The following is a 17,326-nucleotide window of genomic DNA, read 5'->3' as shown; positions in this document are numbered from 1 at the left end:
GGGTGTTGACACACGGGAAGTACCACCGGAAGATAGAGAACAAGAAGGCCTGATTTCCATCCTTGGTAGCAGAAGCAAATTCTTTTTTTAGCAGTAATATGTCCACATCTATTGACTTATTTCTACACATGAAATTTGGATGCTGGAGAGTAATGGATTAGTGATTTACAAAAAAAACATATAGAACATTCTGGGCACAAACTTCCATTGAAACCACATCAGGAGCACCCGCCTCCTTGGGCTCTGATGTCTTTCAAAGGAAGAGGGCAGATATGAATGGATTTTTGAATCTGTCTTGGTAGCTTTTGATCTAGTAAGCAGCTTCTAGGTACAAACCTATAAATGTTCAGTGTGGTACTTTTGACATTATCAGACATAGGCTGTAGTTCCAAAAATGAAAATAATTTGTTCTGTTTTGGAGGATTATAAATACACTGTAGACAATTTATTTCCAGACCCTTGAGTTATTTATTTGACTCTTGTCTGGAAGAATAAGAGAAAATTCTTATAATTCACAAGTTATTTGTTAATATTTGTATTATTTCCCTAGAATTACTATAACCTTAAGGAACTCACAAAACAGAATATTTGTAACATAAATTTAAAGACGGGCCAAATGTTACATAGAGTATTTGACACTGATGATTTAGTTTTAACTCAGGTCCTCCCTAAGTGGGGTGAATTGGGTGGAAGCACATAGCGTAGGAGACACAGAGAGCATGTTGAATACAAATCTCGGGGCAATCAACAAACATTTTTAGAAGTCTTTTACTAGTTTAAGTCATTTCACTTTATGGAAATTATTTAGAAGTTGCCTAGTTTGTACATAACAGTACGTACTGTGTGGAGCCCCTGCAAGCGCCAGGCACCATATGAGAGGCTTGTCTTTTCATGCATTATTTCCAGTCCTCGCCACAGTTCTTTCTATAGGGTGGGAGCTGTTATGTTATTTTCCAAATAAGCAGCCGAAGCTCAGACTAGTTAAGTGACTTTTCAAGGCTCCACAGTCAGTGATGATGGGTCCAGGGTTTGATCCTGGATCCGTCTGACTCCAAAGTCTTTAATCTTTTCTGTGCACCACTTTCTTTTCTGTTCCTCAAGTAATTTTCTTCCAATTAATCATTTCCCGTCCTCTATCATAGCTATTTTTAAAAGCTTTCATTTACCTCAGTACTAAACACTCTGCTAGAAAATGCTCTTCGGATTGCTGCTGCTACTTAATTTTTGCAGAAATTATTGTTCACTTTCATGAAATCTATTCTAACTAGCCTAAACCTCAAGTAATATAAGCAGATTTGAAAGAATCCTCAAATGATCTACTCCTCTTTCATAAAGGCCTATTTAAAAACCTAAAAGTACTTACCCCCAGCTCTCATAAATACTTACTGAGCCCCTGCAATGCTTTGGGAGCTATTTGATCGGCCGGGGATCTGAACACGAAGAGAACCTGGCCCCTGACCTCCAAAAGCATTCATCCTAGCGATGAGACAAGACATGTGAACAGATAGCACAGAACTGTGAGACACAGAACAGTAGAACATCTGCAAGGTATAGTAAAGGACACATAGGGAGGTGAGGGTTAGTTCTTTCAGAAACTGTGGGCATATCCCGTAGAGGACGGGATATGTGAACAGGGCTTCTAAGTTAAATGTATTTGGGAAAACACATGCAGATTATATAAAGAGCTGTTCTGCTACAGTTTTGTGCTGTGCTGAACCACTGTCCCCATTACAAGTCTGGACACCCTCACTTGAATCTATGTTTGGCACCAGCATTCGCACTTAAGACCTTAGGTGGGCTACGTTCAGTCAAGCTTGGATTATTATTTTTTTTTAAACTAATAACAACATCATTCACCCTGGCTGAGGGGCCTTATAACAAATAAAGAGTTCCTGCTAATTAAATATATTTGTGGTTTCAGATATAAGACTTTAAATTATGCCATTGTTTAAAGTAGTGTCATTGTTATTTTTATAAATACCGTGATGATGGTGTTAAGTGATGGCTGTTTCTCCACTTCCAGGATAAGGAAAATCAGCATGATAGATGGGTGGTGGTACCTCTTGGGTTCCAAAGCAGTAACTCTCCGTGAACAATCTTTTGTCCCCTCCATATCAGGTCTTAGAAAGAATTCCCAATTAACATTTTAGGACAGAAATCCTAGATTTTTTATTTCTATTCAGGAAGACATACCTATAGTCAAACTCTCTGCCATCTTCTCTTTTTAAACAGGGGAGTTCATCAAAGCTTTGTATGAGTCAGATGAGAACTGTGAAGTAGATCCCAGCAAATGTTCGACCAGTGAGCTGCTGGACCATCAGAGTAACCTGAAGATGTGCTGCGAGCTCGCTTTCTGCAAGATCATCAACTCCTACTGGTGAGCACGTTAGCGCGCCGCCCCCTGCTCATGGGGCCTCACGGCTTTCCACGCAGAAGTCACCACGGTGCTCACTGTTTATCTCAGCCAAAGGAAAGGCTTAGGGGGAAAACCGAGAGTTACCCTCCTTCAGTCCTGCCTAAAATCTACGCCTCCCTCCTGAGCAGCAGAACCCCCGAACTGTCTACATCAGTGTAATGTTTATCCAGAATATTAGCACCACGATCCCCTGCCACTGAAAGTATCTTAATGGCTTTCTAAAATATTTACTAGTGTTAAACAGGTGTGTTAATGATTTTTGATCATTGCGCCAACCCTAGCAATTGGTGAGATTTGGGAAGATTTTTGATGAACAGTCTTTAGAGAGCTTGCGGTGAGCTATATTAAACCAGATGGTTTAGTCAGGAGCCTCCTGCCATTTTCCCACTTTGCAGCACTAAATTTACACTGATTCCTGAGTTTTACAGCTTTGGGTTTTCAGTCTCCATCTGGGCTTCTGTGAATTTTCCGCCACCTCTTGGCCGTGAGTCAGGCGGGGCTCACTCCACCGGGCCCTCCTCACTGCTTGACTCCAGCATGGAGGTGCGCGGAGCCAGAGCGAGATTACTCGTGCTTTCTTGGGTTATGGCTCTTTTCTATTTAGAGGTCTTGCTCTCTTTTCCTTCCCCAGTGTTTTCCCTCGTGAGCTGAAGGAAGTGTTCGCATCCTGGAAGCAGCAGTGCCTGAACCGCGGCAAGCAGGACATCAGCGAGCGGCTCATCAGTGCCTCGCTGTTCCTCCGCTTCCTGTGCCCAGCCATCATGTCGCCCAGCCTTTTCAGCCTGATGCAGGAGTACCCGGACGACCGCACGTCTCGGACTCTCACTCTCATTGCCAAGGTCATTCAGAATTTGGCTAACTTCGCCAAGTAGGTGTCTCTACCACAACCACTTTTTTAAAAAACATTGTTTAAAAAATATATGCGATCTAAAATGTGGATATGGGTGGGGAGCCTCCTCACTCATGTTATAAAATTCTCATTGTGGTGTTGTTATAAATAGCAAGAAGAATGGAAACAACTTAAATATTCATTTTATAGAGGAATGGCGGAGTAACCTGTGGCACATGCATTCACTAGAACATTCGCACGCACTATAAACAGTGTTCACAAAGAAAAGCCAATAACGTGGGTAATGGAGATATAACAGGGCCATTAAAAACTTTAGCAAAAAAAATAATCAGGATATCAAATGGTGTATATGCTATTATCCCAGCAATATAAAGACACAAAAACCTGAGCATTAAAACATTGAGAAGAACAGTCAGATAAATCCCAGGGTTATGTTGTCTCAGGCAGTTGGCCTGGTCCCTTCAAACAAGTCAGTGTCATGAAAAATGGAAAAGATGGGGGGACTGTTTTAGGTCGAAGGAGCTAGATGTGATGCATGATGCTCGATCTTAATCAGATCTGATTGGAGAAAAATCTGTGAAAGTCCATTTGGGGACAGTTGGTGAAATTTAATTTTAAAAGTTTTAGTGTGGTAATGGCCTTGGTTTATGTAAGAGGTATTCCTTATTCTGGAGAAACGGGTGCTAATATATTTAGCCATTATGTCTGCAACTTAGTTTAAAATGGTTCAGCTACAAAAAAAAAAAAAAAGTATACATAAATAAAGAGAGAGAGAGTGAAAGCAAACTTGGCAAAATGTTAACAGTTAATGTAGATGAGCGGCATATGGGTGTTCATTGTACATTCTTTCAACTTTTTCTGTAAACTTTAAAGATTTTTTTAAAGACAGAAAGCAGTTAGGGAGAAAATGCACTCAAATGTAAACAGCATTTGTATTTGGGTGATATCCACACTTTTTCTACTTCTCGTTTTCAAATTTTTCTTAAGTTTATATAATTTTTATAATTTATAGAAAATATTTTTAAGAAATCACTAAGGAATCATACTGGCAAAATTGATCACAACAGATTTAGTATTGAAGCATAAAGACAAGATTCCATTAGCAATGTACTAAAGGAAAAAAATTAAGTGAGACAGGTTGTTTTCTTAGTTTAAATAGTTACTTCTTAGAAGTGCACTACTTTAACTTCGTGTGCCCTGTTGATAATAAGCCAATGCCGAATAAACACATATACCCATATTTGAGCTAATTCTGGTAATAAAAATTATTTCTAGGTTTATTTTGGAACAAGTTTTATAGACTTAAGCTAGGCTCTGAAGATAGCTAGAATCGAGACAGGCAAAGAAGAGAGGAAGTTCTTCTCTAGCAGAAATAAGTAGCATGAAAAAAGGTGTGGAAAAGGAGTTTTAATAATGTATTTGGGAAACTTTGAAGAAGTGAGTGATATTGAAGGTTTATACTGATGAACTTTTGGTATGTAAATGAATATTATATTACAGAGTTTTAAATACCAGAAAAAAGGGTTTTAGTTTTACCTAATGAAAAATAGAAAACTATTTAAAGTTTTTGAGTATTAATATCAATATTAAAAGTATATTTTAGCATTTATCACTTACAGATAATAAACATATTAGTCACTTCCCTCCCCCCCCTCAAAAAAAAGAATTATAGCTCTACGAAAGTCAACTCAAAATGATCACCTCTCTTTTCCTAAATATGTTCTTTCTCATTTTCTCTCCATGCACTTTAGATTCGGTAATAAAGAAGAATACATGGCATTCATGAACGATTTTTTAGAACATGAATGGGGTGGAATGAAGCGCTTTCTTTTGGAGATCTCTAATCCGGACACCATCTCCAACACCCCAGGCTTTGATGGGTACATCGACCTGGGCCGGGAGCTCTCCGTTCTGCATTCCCTACTGTGGGAAGTAGTTTCCCAGCTCGATAAGGTAACAGGGACCAGAACAGTAGTGGGAGCTGGGAGACAGAGAGCTTGACTTATTACTTAATGTACCTGCATTCCGAGAGCATCAGCAGAGTGACATCACTCATGCTTTCTGTTAGTCGAAAGCAACCTTTTATCCTAGAAGTCTTGGAGTAAGTGGTTATCATTGCTGAGTGTAATCTGTGCCCTACAAACCAGGAAATTCTAGAAAGCCATGAAATTATTTACATATATTTTTAAGTAATTATCTGCATCAGTGTAGTATATATATTGCAATAACTAACTAACTAAATAAATAAATAAATAAATAAATAAATAAATAAAGTCTTCATAACATCTAAAAACTTGCCTAGAAACTAATATCAAATATTGGCATATGCAACCTTAATCATGTATAGTGGGATAAGATGAAGCCTCATATTGTAATTTCTAACAAAACTGCGGACTTTGAAAAATACCGAGACTGTCATGTTTAATTAGCTTTACCCATGAGTTTTTTTTATCTTATGCAAGTCAGAGAGTTTAATGTAACTATTAGTACTACAGTTATGTGGGATCTGAAATTTCAGATGGTTTCTTTCTGCAGATGTGAATTAGGAGTACAGAAAACAATTACTTTTAATCATTTATTTCCTGATTATAAGCTAAGAAATGTTTTATAGTAATAACTAAATATATATATATATATAGTCTTCCTTCTGGAATTTTGCAAAGAGGGATAGATTTTATAATGGAAAATTGTCTTATGCTTTGGCTAGTTTTCTCACAATAATTTTTTTTTGATGTTTTCATTTGCTACAGGTATTTATATATAAGTGTGGTGGTATGTTAGAATAATTTCAAAAGACAAAGTTATCTTTCTGTGATAAGAATTTGTTTTCCTTCATTTTTCTATTCTTAAAAATGTTGCACCAATAAAACTGGAGGGAGGAGGGAGTAAAACCTATTAATAAAGACCACTTCCCTGAGGAAATGTGAATGATAGGGTGTCCACTAGTGCTTAAAACACGGTAAACCCTTCCTCATTCTTAAGGACCCCTTTTCCACGTTTAGGGCATGCCAGCCAGATTGCAGCTATGCTGAGGGTAAATTCCTTGAATATGGATGAATCATGGCTCAAGAAGTTTGAGCATGTAAAGTCATTCTTCAGGTGGCATTTGAGCAGGCATTCTACCCATTCGAGCAGGGTCGAAGAATCTGTTGGTTGTTGAGAAAACAAAGAAGACCCGAGGCAGCCATGTAAAACTACCTAACGTTGAAGGGCCCCATAAGACCCCATGAGAATAAGAATTCCCCTAAGGAAAAAAAATGAGAGGGTTAAAGCAAGTACTAAAAAGTTAGTTATTCTTTTGTCGAATAGCTGCATCCATGAAATGCAGATACAGTTATCTTGAGATCAGCCTGGTTTATTCAGGGTCAAGGTCTTTTTAACAGACTTTTCTGTGTAAATACACTTTCTTCTTTTTAATCTCTGTTTGGTCCTGGGAACCAGGAGTAGTACGTCTAGACATACTTCATACAGAGAGTTTACCTGATTTTGTTGTTGAAAAACAAAAAATTCTCATGCTGATGCAAGCCCAGTTGGCAATAGGTCAGGGTTCCCAAGATTAAATGGGATCGTGGATGACAGTCTCAGCTGTGTGCCCTGAGTGCTCTGGACCCCTGCATGCAACACCTTCTTCCATGTTGGCATGCACTTCTTTCTTTACGTGATCCCTGTTCTTTGGAAGTTTTATCACACAGCCTTCTGGTCTTGAAGTCCTTTTTGGTTAGAAGGTGTTTAGTTCTTCCCCTCCCCTCCCCCACCTTGATCTACCAGCCTTCCAAAGATTTCATTTGCTTTGCATGCCTATTTTAGTTGGAATGGCAATATTTTGGTTGTTTTGAGCATGTCTTTTAATTTATATTTGCATAACCCTAATTTCTGTTTCCTTTCTTTCCTCGATGTCTGCTGCACCTTGTTCCGCCTCCTCCATCCATCTCGACGCCACGGTTCCGCTGCTCCATAACAATGCATTACGAACCTGCCACCCCCACATGCAAACACCTACCCTTCCCTCCAACCTCCACCCCTTCATCAATGGGCATCGTGGTCCCAAAAACAATCTGTGGTGGATATCGCAATGCTTATTATCCAACTAGGGTGAAAATTCCTTCCTACAGGCGACCGTGGCAAAACTGGGCCCTCTGCCTCGCGTTCTAGCCGATATTACCAGGTCTCTGACTAACCCCACACCAGTCCAGCAGCAGCTGAGGCGCCTCGCTGAGCACAACTCCAGCCCCAATGTCAGTGGAAGCCTCTCCTCTGGGCTGCAGAAAATATTTGAAGATCCCACTGACAGGTATGAAAGAGAGAATTTGAAGTCCTGTCTTGGAGAGAGAATGTTTAGAGACTTAGCGAAAAAATCTATTTAACTTATTTGTTGAATTTACCAACTTTAAAGCCACTAGCAGCTGGAAAGAACTGTGTGACTTAAGATAAATCCAATCGTTCGTCATAATACTACACAAGATCGGGGAGACTTATTTTCTAGAATGATATTTTAGAATGAATGATATGTCCTATTTAATGGAAGACTAAGGGCTCTATAAATCTGATATTGTCATGTATCATAGCACTTAAAAATCTAGGGAACCTCAGTTAAAACCATTGTATAGCTGGCCGTGTCGACTGGACGGTGTTGTTATGTTTAGACTTTGTTTTCTGTATCGGCGAGATTTGTGCCTCTGGTTGTGCACTCAGAGCTTCTCCTCTTGAAGGGTTGGAAGGAACCAGTTGAGTACGAACTGGAATACCGTGGGAGGGTTTAAAACCTAACTAGGCAAGGATTGGGGTCCTAGTTAAAAGCAAAGATAGTGATGGAGTGGTCGGTATACACAGTGTTATTTTCCAGCTTTGGAGAAACACTTAAAATGTTGGATTTTGTTCTAAGAATCGTAATGATGGAATCTGAATTTAGAAACTGATGTAAATATCTACATTGGGCCTTGAGCCTTCAGAAGCGTTCGCATGCCTGAAGTGAGGAATCTTAACTATGTGGAATTTGCCTCAAAGATAATTAAGGGTCCTTTCCTTTTCCACAGCGATGTGCATAAACTGAAGTCCCCAAGCCAGGACAACACAGATAGCTATTTCCGAGGGAAGACGTTGTTGCTGGTTCAGCAAGCCTCCTCCCAGAGCATGACTTATTCTGAGAAGGACGAAAAGGAAGGGAGCCTCCCTAACGGCCGGAGTGTCTCCCTCATGGACCTCCAGGACACCCACGCTGCTCAGGTGGAGCACACATCCGTCATGCTCGACGTGCCTATGCGCTTGACCGGAAGCCAGCTCTCCATAACCCAGGTGGCCAGCATCAAACAACTGCGGGAAACCCACAGCACCCCGCAGAGCGCGCCCCAGGTGAGAAGGCCCCTGCACCCAGCCTTGAACCAGCCAGGCAGCCTCCAGCCCTTGTCATTCCAGAACCCTGTCTACCACCTCAGTAACCCCATGCCAGCAATGCCAAAGGCCTCGGTGGACTCCAGTTTGGAGAACCTAAGCACTGCCAGCTCCAGAAGCCAAAGTAACAGTGAGGACTTCAAGCTCAGTGGCCCCAGCAACAGCAGCATGGAAGATTTCACCAAGCGCAGCACTCAGAGCGAGGACTTCTCCCGGCGGCACACCGTGCCGGACAGACACGTCCCTCTTGCTCTGCCGCGGCAGAACAGCACGGGGCAGGCCCAGATCCGGAAGGTGGACCAAGCCGGGCTGGGTGCCCGAGCGAAAGCCCCGCCGTCCCTGCCGCACAGTGCATCCCTGCGCAGCACGGGGAGCATGTCGGTGGCATCCGCAGCCCTGGTGGCCGAACCTGTGCAGAATGGCAGCCGGTCCCGGCAGCAGTCCTCGTCCTCCAGAGAGAGCCCTGTCCCCAAAGTGAGAGCGATCCAGAGGCAGCAGACGCAGCAGGTAGGGGTGGGTGCTGGCGGGCCTGGCTCCCCCTTGGCTGACTCTTTCCTCTGGTCTTTGTTTAGAAATCATTGGGAAACCCAGTTGCCAACAAGGTTGCCACTTAAAAATATTTTCTGCCACCTTAATTGGAAAGAGGAAATGAAAGACCTAGGAGGCTTCTGGCGAGGAGGTGGGGCGGAGCTCAGCTCGTCACCCTGAGGGGCTCTGTGGGGACCGGGCAGGGCCATCCCTCCTCTTCCCATGGCAGGCTGCTGTGTCGTGCTGGACAAACAGTTTAGGCCCTTAAATGATGAAATCTGGAGGCCAAACCAACTAGGAAATATTTGGGGAATCTAGACAATAATCCTTAATTTTTTTCTTAAGCTTCCAGAATAAAGTTTTGCATTCTGAGGCAGGAGTTTAATGTAACCACTCTCTACGCCATCCCCCAACTCCCTTGGGAAATATCAAGTCCCATATGCCTTTTCCTGGAAATAGCTGCAGAAATAAACAACTGAACACCTATAGAGGCGAGGGAGGGAGAGAGGTAAAAAGAGAAGCACAGGTGGGTGACAGGTATTCCGAACAGTTGCAAATCCCTTACGTTCCCCGTTACGTGGACAGGCCCAGCTGGCGTCACACCCAGTCCTAATAGAAGATTTCCAGATTTTTTCTCTTGAAACTTTTGTCCAAGAATTTAGTCATTACTTCATTACACATTACATTTGGAGGCCCCAATACGTATTTTGTTCTTTGAAACAAACCAATAACCTTAGCCATTTGTGTGTGTATGTCTTTCATCTGAAAAAGTTTTGTACTTGGTGAATTTTTTTTGAAACCAGTCGTACTTTCTAAGTAGCAGGGAGCTTTGTGGTTTAAAAAGTTCTACGACAAATCCTGGCCAGCGGAGACCGCAGTAAAAACCCCAGCGTGTCTCTTTCACATGCTTGGTTTCCATAGGTCGGCATTTCCTGATTGGGCTGCTTCCGCCTGCACTCTGCTGTGATCAGAGCCCTGGCCCCTACTTTGACAATCATGGTTTTTTGTTTTTTAATCAGAACATTTATAGAATCCTCGCATGTAGAAGAAGGAGGAGAGGCGAAAAGCATGACTGACTGACGCTGATTCTGGTAGCCGACCTCCTGGGCAAAACCTCCTAGTTGGTCATTCTTTCCTGAGGAAAATAAGTTTTTCTTCGGCCTTAAGTTTTTTGTTTTTGTTTTGTTGTATTTCCCAAAATTTCACCAATTTATTTGATTTAATAAGCATTTTCATTTAAAAAAGAAAAAAATTATGTTATATTAATAATATAATAATATATTTAATTTTTTCCTTTAAATGCAAAATGCTTAAGTGCTTATATATCTTTATAAACATTGTATATTTTTTCTTTATACATCATATCTATATATTTAATTTGTGTGTTAGGCTATCAGTCATTCACACCTAATCATGAATCAGTTTCCACACATTGCTTTTATGCTAGCTTCTAGTTTTGATCAACTCCTTTCAGAAAATTAAAGTGTGTATTGAGAGGAGAAGAGAAAGATGAAGTGCTGGGTAGGGGCAAACATCTACCTGCGGCTGAGTGCAGCATGAGGTTCCCGAGGAAGAGATGAGGAGGAGAGAGAATCTCAGGTCAGGAGAGGGACGGGACGTGGGAGAGGGCCTTCTGCCGACTTCCCAGCCGTGACGTGGCCCCAACCCTGGAGAGAAGCGGGGACTGCTTCCCCATTTCTCCTGCTTCGTGTATGTAGTCCTCGATTCCCGAGGCCTGCGACTCAGACCGATTGCTTACAAATATAAGTTAAATTCCCTTTGTGTGATCCTCTGGAACCACTTGTCATTTATAACATTTGTGCTATAGGAAGATATAGCACCTGTCACAGAAGCATTCAGTACATGTTTCTGTGGGTGCATAGAAGGCTGTCTGGGTAGATGGAGGTAGGAAATACATGTAGTTTCTAAACAACCAATTAAAATTATTTTTTATGCCACAGCCATTAAATGAGTTGGGGAATATCTTTATTATATTGTCATGAAGCGGGACACAGCCGAAGTCAGATGTCCTAACACAGCTTTAGAGATTCCTTTTTGTTTATGCCATTGCTGTTAAAGCATAACTCACTGTGTTTTGATTGCTCAAGTTTCTGGTTTTTCTGTACTCGCTTTTTCTACATAGAGAGTGTATTCTTTTGAACTTATATTGTTATTTTTTTAATTCCTTTCTGTTTCTTGCTTGCTTTTCTCATCTCACTCCCATGAAGCCTCTGAAGTTCTTTATAATCAGCACATTTTTTAAGCAAATTCCTTTACATATTTTAATTGTAAATTGTGTTGAGGAATTCTTCTCTTTCAAAAACGAGAAGATTTCTTGGTGGGGGGTGTTCTGTAGGCGTCTGTAGTTATCGGAGGCTTTGTCCTGTGCAAAGCCCATTTGTGTCTCAGCACAGAGGAGCTGCCGTTGCTGGCAGCATGACTCGCTTCAGCCTTCTCTATCTACTTAGTAGGAAGGAAATAAAATCCTAATGAAACAATCTACAAAGAAAGAATTTCTTTCGGGAAACTTGTCTTTTTTGGCCCTTTTCAGCCCTCTGTTTGGATTTATTTTTTCTCATTTCTCTTTTCATTTCGTTTTTGTCATATCACGAACACAGTACATGTAGTAGACTTTATCTACAATATGTGAGCTGTTCAGATATAGCATGTTACCTAACCTTAGAAATTCAGATTTGAAGAGGCTTTTTAAAGTGGTATTTGGCCAGTCTATCGGAATGATGCTTTAATTCTGACATTTGGATTTGTTGAACCCTCCTCTAACCAACCTCTGGCAAGGACTCTCAGAGTTTACTTATCAGTTTAGTCCGCCCTTTGGCGTTGATAGCAGAAATGTTGTCCATTGATGGGAACCTGACTCTTCAGACTGTGAAGATGCCAGAACCAACAAGTCTTGTTTACTAGCAGGGAACAGGGAGCTAGGCCAGGCTATGACTAAGTGGAGGGTCAGTGAAGCCGCTGCCTCAGGTCCTTTTGCCCTAAAGCACTATGATTTTTTCCCCATAGAACCCCTATACAGCTCTATCTCAAAAGGAAGAGATTCCTAATAGGAATTCCTGGCCCTTTTTTTTTTCTTTTGTCTCTTTCATCCTTTATTTTCTTTAACGCTCCTCTGTTGGAAATCAGTGGGTATAAACACTCTTCCTCGGGCTGTAGCTAAGCAAAATGGGGTCTGAACCACTTACCAACCTCCCTCTCAATTTCCGTGACTATGAACTAGAGGTAATAAGTTCTGCTGTGTCGCCAGCTTATAAAGGAGACGGAACAATAACTGAAGAAGAGCCTTTGATGCAGTTTATTACTACACATAGTAACAATACGTGTAACTTATTACTAAGAAGGATTAGCAGGAAAAGAGGATCCTTCTCTTAGTAATGGGTTCAATTTTAGGGATGAATTCTAAAGAGAATTCAATAATATTTTTATTGAGCATCTATTGTACAATTATGTAGTCACTACCAATACAAAGAAAACCCTCTGATATGGTGCTGTGCCTCAAGGATTGACCACCTGATTGGGAAATAAGACTAGCGCACGTAAGACCTATAGAAAAAATGTAAAAATCAGTATATAGCTATTTTACAACAAAAAATAATTTCGAAACAAAAATCACCTGTTGTCTTTCAGTCTAGCACAATAACTGATTTTGATTTGTTCAGTATTACTTTTTCTTCTTTTTACAATTACGTAAAGGTTTTATTATGAATACAAGAAATAATTACTGGCCTGATTTCATTTTTACAGCAGTTATTGACCACCTACCACATGCCGTGCAGAGTGCTAGGATATTATAGGAAGTGGTTGAAAATCGGGTTCAATCAATAAAATAGGAGTAGACCAGAATACCCAGTGCCCACTGACTCCACGGACGTTGTCAGTCCTTGAGGCACGGTAGCTACCACCATGACCGGTGGAGTGAAACCGCTCTTGCCTTTACGGTTTCTCATGTAGCAGTTACCCGAGACGACCCCAAGGGGTTGTTGTTCTTACCATGTTTTCAGGGGCTAAGATCTCTCCTTAGTGTGTCTTAGGAGGATCGTTAGTTTGCAGTGCATTTAGAGGACTTCCATAGCCAGTTACCATAGCAAATCACAGGAAAGCTCGCTCAGGCAACATCTCGTTAACTATATAAAGCAGAAAGCTATTGAATTAGCTGCCTCGAAGTAATAAATTCCAGACAGTAAAGTTGATGTTACTTTTAGTGACCACTTTATCTCAAACTGCTATTGAATAGAAAATTTTGGTTTCACAGAAAAGCAGCTTTTCTGTACCCTGTATGCTAAAGTGATAAGATTATAAAATTAAAAAGACATGTCTCCTTTAAATATTGACTTTCTATTAATTTTTTAAGACTCAGAACCACATTTTTGTTGCCTTTCAGATATACATAAGTCTAATAAAAACCTAAATCCCTTGTTAAATTGTTTTTCTCTACAAATACTAAAGCAATTTATTGTGTTCTGCTTTTCAATCCAGTATGGGGAGAACTAGTGTGTGTGCATGTGTGTGTACGTGTGTGTGTTTAAAGTACCGTAGAGTTCATGAAGTGGTTTTACATGCTATATCATTTGTTTCTCATAATAACTTTTGATATGGATAATGATTATCTTCCTTTATTTATGATACTATATCCTATAGGCCAGTGTCTTCAAAATTATTTTAAGTATATGAGGCGTTTATTTAATTAGTCATGTAATTATTTTAACACATCTTAGGAAAATATATAATTACTAATATAGACATTTTTAGTATATAATATATAACATCAAACTCATGGTTTTACTGACATCATTGTTTAGCATAAAGACTTAGCCAACTGAAAAAGATTGTTTTAAAGAGATAATAATATAATAGTGATAATGTGACAAAAATAATGAAAGTGATACAGAAATGAATGAAGTGTAAGAAACATACCTATATACTATAGCGGAGATAAAGGTAGATTTTTAAGAACTGAGGATACTGAAGTTTAAGACATGTTTATGTATTTATTGACAAAATAAAAAGAATGGCTTTAAAGAAGGAAATTTTAGAAGCTCACGCATGAATACTTGTGTGGGCCTTGGGCATGAAGCCATTTTTAATGGACACATATCTGTCAGAAATCTGTTCGTAAGTCAACCAAACCGGTTTTTCAAACCTTCAAGAAATACCTTCATATTACTTTTGTATGTTTTCAAGCCTCTCCCAAGCCATCTTTGATAACCTTTTAGTGTCTGCAGCCAGTTTTTTTTTTTTTTCAGTTTTTTTCCGCTAGTCTTTTTAAATCTCAAAGTCATCAAAATACCCCTTCTTTTAAAATATTCATTTGGAATTTAACTGGGTTCTACTCCAGAAAGATATAAAGATTCTTAAGGGGTACAGCTCTGCATGGGAAAGAAAATCCCCTTCAATGAGATTATGGCGTATAGGTCCTCAAAATAGAAATCCGTTTTAATTGTAAAGAGGCTAACTCGCACGCGGCGCTTTGTTCTCCCCACCCACCCATCCTCACCCCACTCTCTCTCTCTCTCTCTCAGGCAAGCCAGGGAAACAAATTTATGTGTTTCCAACATTGTTTGTGGAGAAGGAACTAATATTCAGAGGCCTAGTATAAATTGTAATATCCAGTGCCAGTTTTCTAAACCTAATACAGTGGCAGCATCTAAGCTTTCTGGTAAACGACAAAGAACTTTTGAATACATTATCTTATTCAATCCTTACAACTCCTTGAGATGGTCAGGCTGGGTGTTGATGATGCTGGTGGTATCTCAATTTAGTAAATTAGGAAAAGAGTATGTAAGAGGTTAAGTGACCATTTAAGTGGCAGAGATGCTACTTAAAGCCAGAAATCTTACCACTTTCTATATCTATATTAGAAAATGACAATTTAGCTATCCTAATTGGATAGAAATTTTCCATAGATGAATTTGATCTACTGTTTTGAGCTTGTATTCATCAAGAAACTGTCTGGTCTAGGATACGGACTTTTTAGTGGCCTAAATTAACCCATCATTACTCTGTAAAAATGACTGAAATGGTTTCTCTCTTTCTCTAAATGGTTAAGGTGAATGTTAAGAATTTGATATTCTGACATACAAACAGGCAGCTTGTGAGTTTATTTAGCAGTAATCATTCCTTGGTTACTGAGCATCTCTGGGCTAAACAGACATTTCTTCACCTGAGTAACCAATGATCAAGTTGTGCTCTCTTTCTCTCATTCTATTATCATTGGAAATCCATAAAGTAATTTGGACCCCTGGACTAATTAACAATTTTAAGACCTTGTCTTTCTTTGGAAGGAGAAAAAGGCAGGTTCGTAGGTATGTTGCATAGAGAATAGTTTATTCTTATACAAATGAATATTCTCTTTTCTCACCCCCAGCCCTGGCATTAATAAAGTATTATTTAGAACTGAGAGCACTTATTAGAAAACAGGGGTGTCTTCCAGAATAGCTCTCTGTGAAATGTAACTAGTGGATGAACTGTTTTGGGAGATGCAAATCAGTCTTTCTGATGCAGGTTCAATCTCCTGTGGACTCTGCCACAATGTCCCCAGTGGAGAGGACAGCAGCCTGGGTTCTGAACAATGGGCAATATGAAGAGGATGTGGAAGAAACGGAGCAAAATCCAGATGAAGCCAAGCACGCCGAGAAGGTAGAACCGAGTGTGTCTGTATCAACTTACTGCCCCACAGCAGCAGGCCACCAGAAGGGCCGTCAAGCCAAGAACGTGATCTGCCCCCTCCCCATCTTCAGTTTGCCTCACATATGTATCTCTGTATACTAACTCAGCAGGGTCCTTATGTGAAAATATGCAGAGAGTGTTCATCAAGCTGGAGCGGGAGGAATTAGCTCTATTTTTTTTTTTTTTTTTATGTAGGTTGCCTTAATTTGGAGAATCCTTTGCTATTCACTTCTAGTCATTTTAGATGAATATGTAGTGTTTCTATAAACTGGTTGTTAGTCTTCAACCAAGGCCAAAATTTCCCTTGAACTAATCTTGGTAATGATTTTGTCTTTCCTTTTCTTTTTGCATTTGCTGGATAAAGAACATCTAGCTCTATAGATAGTTTTTAAAAAGACATTAACTACCTGTTGGTTTGGTTTCATTTTGTTTTTTAAAGAAAAGTTGACAAGGAAAAAAATGATCAGACAGGAACTTTGACATCACATTATCTTATTTAGCTAACAGCCAGACAACTGGCTTCTGCCTACTCATCAGTATGATCCTAAGCTGTGCTTGGTTGATGCATCTCCCTCTTCGAACTGTCCTAGAAATGGTCATCTTTGACCTTCTGGATTAGCAAGTGTAGCTTAGGACCGAGATGTTGGCTAAGCAGAAGCTAATTGTCTGATTGTCAAATAAATGGGATGTTATGCGACAATAGATTGCATTTTACAAAGCACCATGTGATTTATCACTAATGACTAATGAATTTAAGTAGACCATGTACAAGAATGCTGATGCCCTTCACCTCACCTAGTAATTCGACATCCTCGCGGCAACTTCAGTACAAGAAAGAGCCGTGTAACCATTTGAATTATATAAAGCTTTAATAAGAATTTATTATATAAAGGTTTAGCTTATGTAAATTTAGTGAGAAAACAGACATATGTGTTCCAGCAAGCAGTACCAAATTGGGCAGATAAACCACATCATGAAAGCAAGCCAAGAGGCGGTATTCATCAGTCCCTGAGAACATGTAGGCTTTTTGCTTCGTGCTTGTGACCTGAATATTTTATGCTTTTATAATTGGGGAGAAAGCAGCAATAGTCTTCTCTGTCATAAAATCCTACTTATTGATTTAGTAGCTTATGGAAATGTTGCTCGACTCTAGTAGAGTGAAGGAATGGCAGTCTGATGAGCCACGGTGTGTCCCGGATCCTACAGTACAGGCGATGATCAGAATCCTTCCCCTCGTAGGCAGCTGGCTTTTGACTTATTTTAAGTGATTTTTCAGGCTTCTAAGTGCTTGATCTTTTCGTTATAGAATAAATATGGCTTGCAACAGCTGGTAGTTTCATGTGGAGAGAGACATGTAAATATGCAGGTTTGGAATGCCAAGTTAACATTAAAAATGAAATTTCAAGAGGAGGGCAAAGCCCCATCATCATTTAGGCCTATTGATAATTTAGTGGCACTGG

At 40.0% G+C, this 17,326-nt stretch overlaps 1 protein-coding gene across 11 annotated transcripts in view; it reads left to right on the top strand.

Moving 5' to 3' along the window:
- Positions 1-17,326, top strand: part of RASAL2 (RAS protein activator like 2) — a 237,070-nt gene that overhangs the window by 207,389 nt on the left and 12,355 nt on the right. For 9 of the 11 annotated variants that reach the window (XM_016141221.2, XM_016141222.2, XM_016141224.2 and 6 more), the window contains 6 exons: positions 2,233-2,377; positions 3,048-3,284; positions 5,018-5,219; positions 7,358-7,557; positions 8,300-9,161; positions 15,702-15,836. In XM_016141221.2, coding sequence (XP_015996707.2) covers positions 2,233-2,377; positions 3,048-3,284; positions 5,018-5,219; positions 7,358-7,557; positions 8,300-9,161; positions 15,702-15,836 — 1,781 coding nt within the window. The remainder of the gene's footprint in view (positions 1-2,232; positions 2,378-3,047; positions 3,285-5,017; positions 5,220-7,357; positions 7,558-8,299; positions 9,162-15,701; positions 15,837-17,326) is intronic. The other 2 variants (XM_016141223.2, XM_016141220.2) reach the window with 1 other exon arrangement.

The sequence above is a fragment of the Rousettus aegyptiacus genome, unplaced genomic scaffold (genome assembly GCF_014176215.1).
Source record: "Rousettus aegyptiacus isolate mRouAeg1 unplaced genomic scaffold, mRouAeg1.p scaffold_m13_p_17, whole genome shotgun sequence".
NCBI lineage: Eukaryota > Metazoa > Chordata > Mammalia > Chiroptera > Pteropodidae > Rousettus > Rousettus aegyptiacus.
Note: the sequence above shows the minus strand (reverse complement) of the source record. Positions and strands in the feature narration are given on the sequence as shown.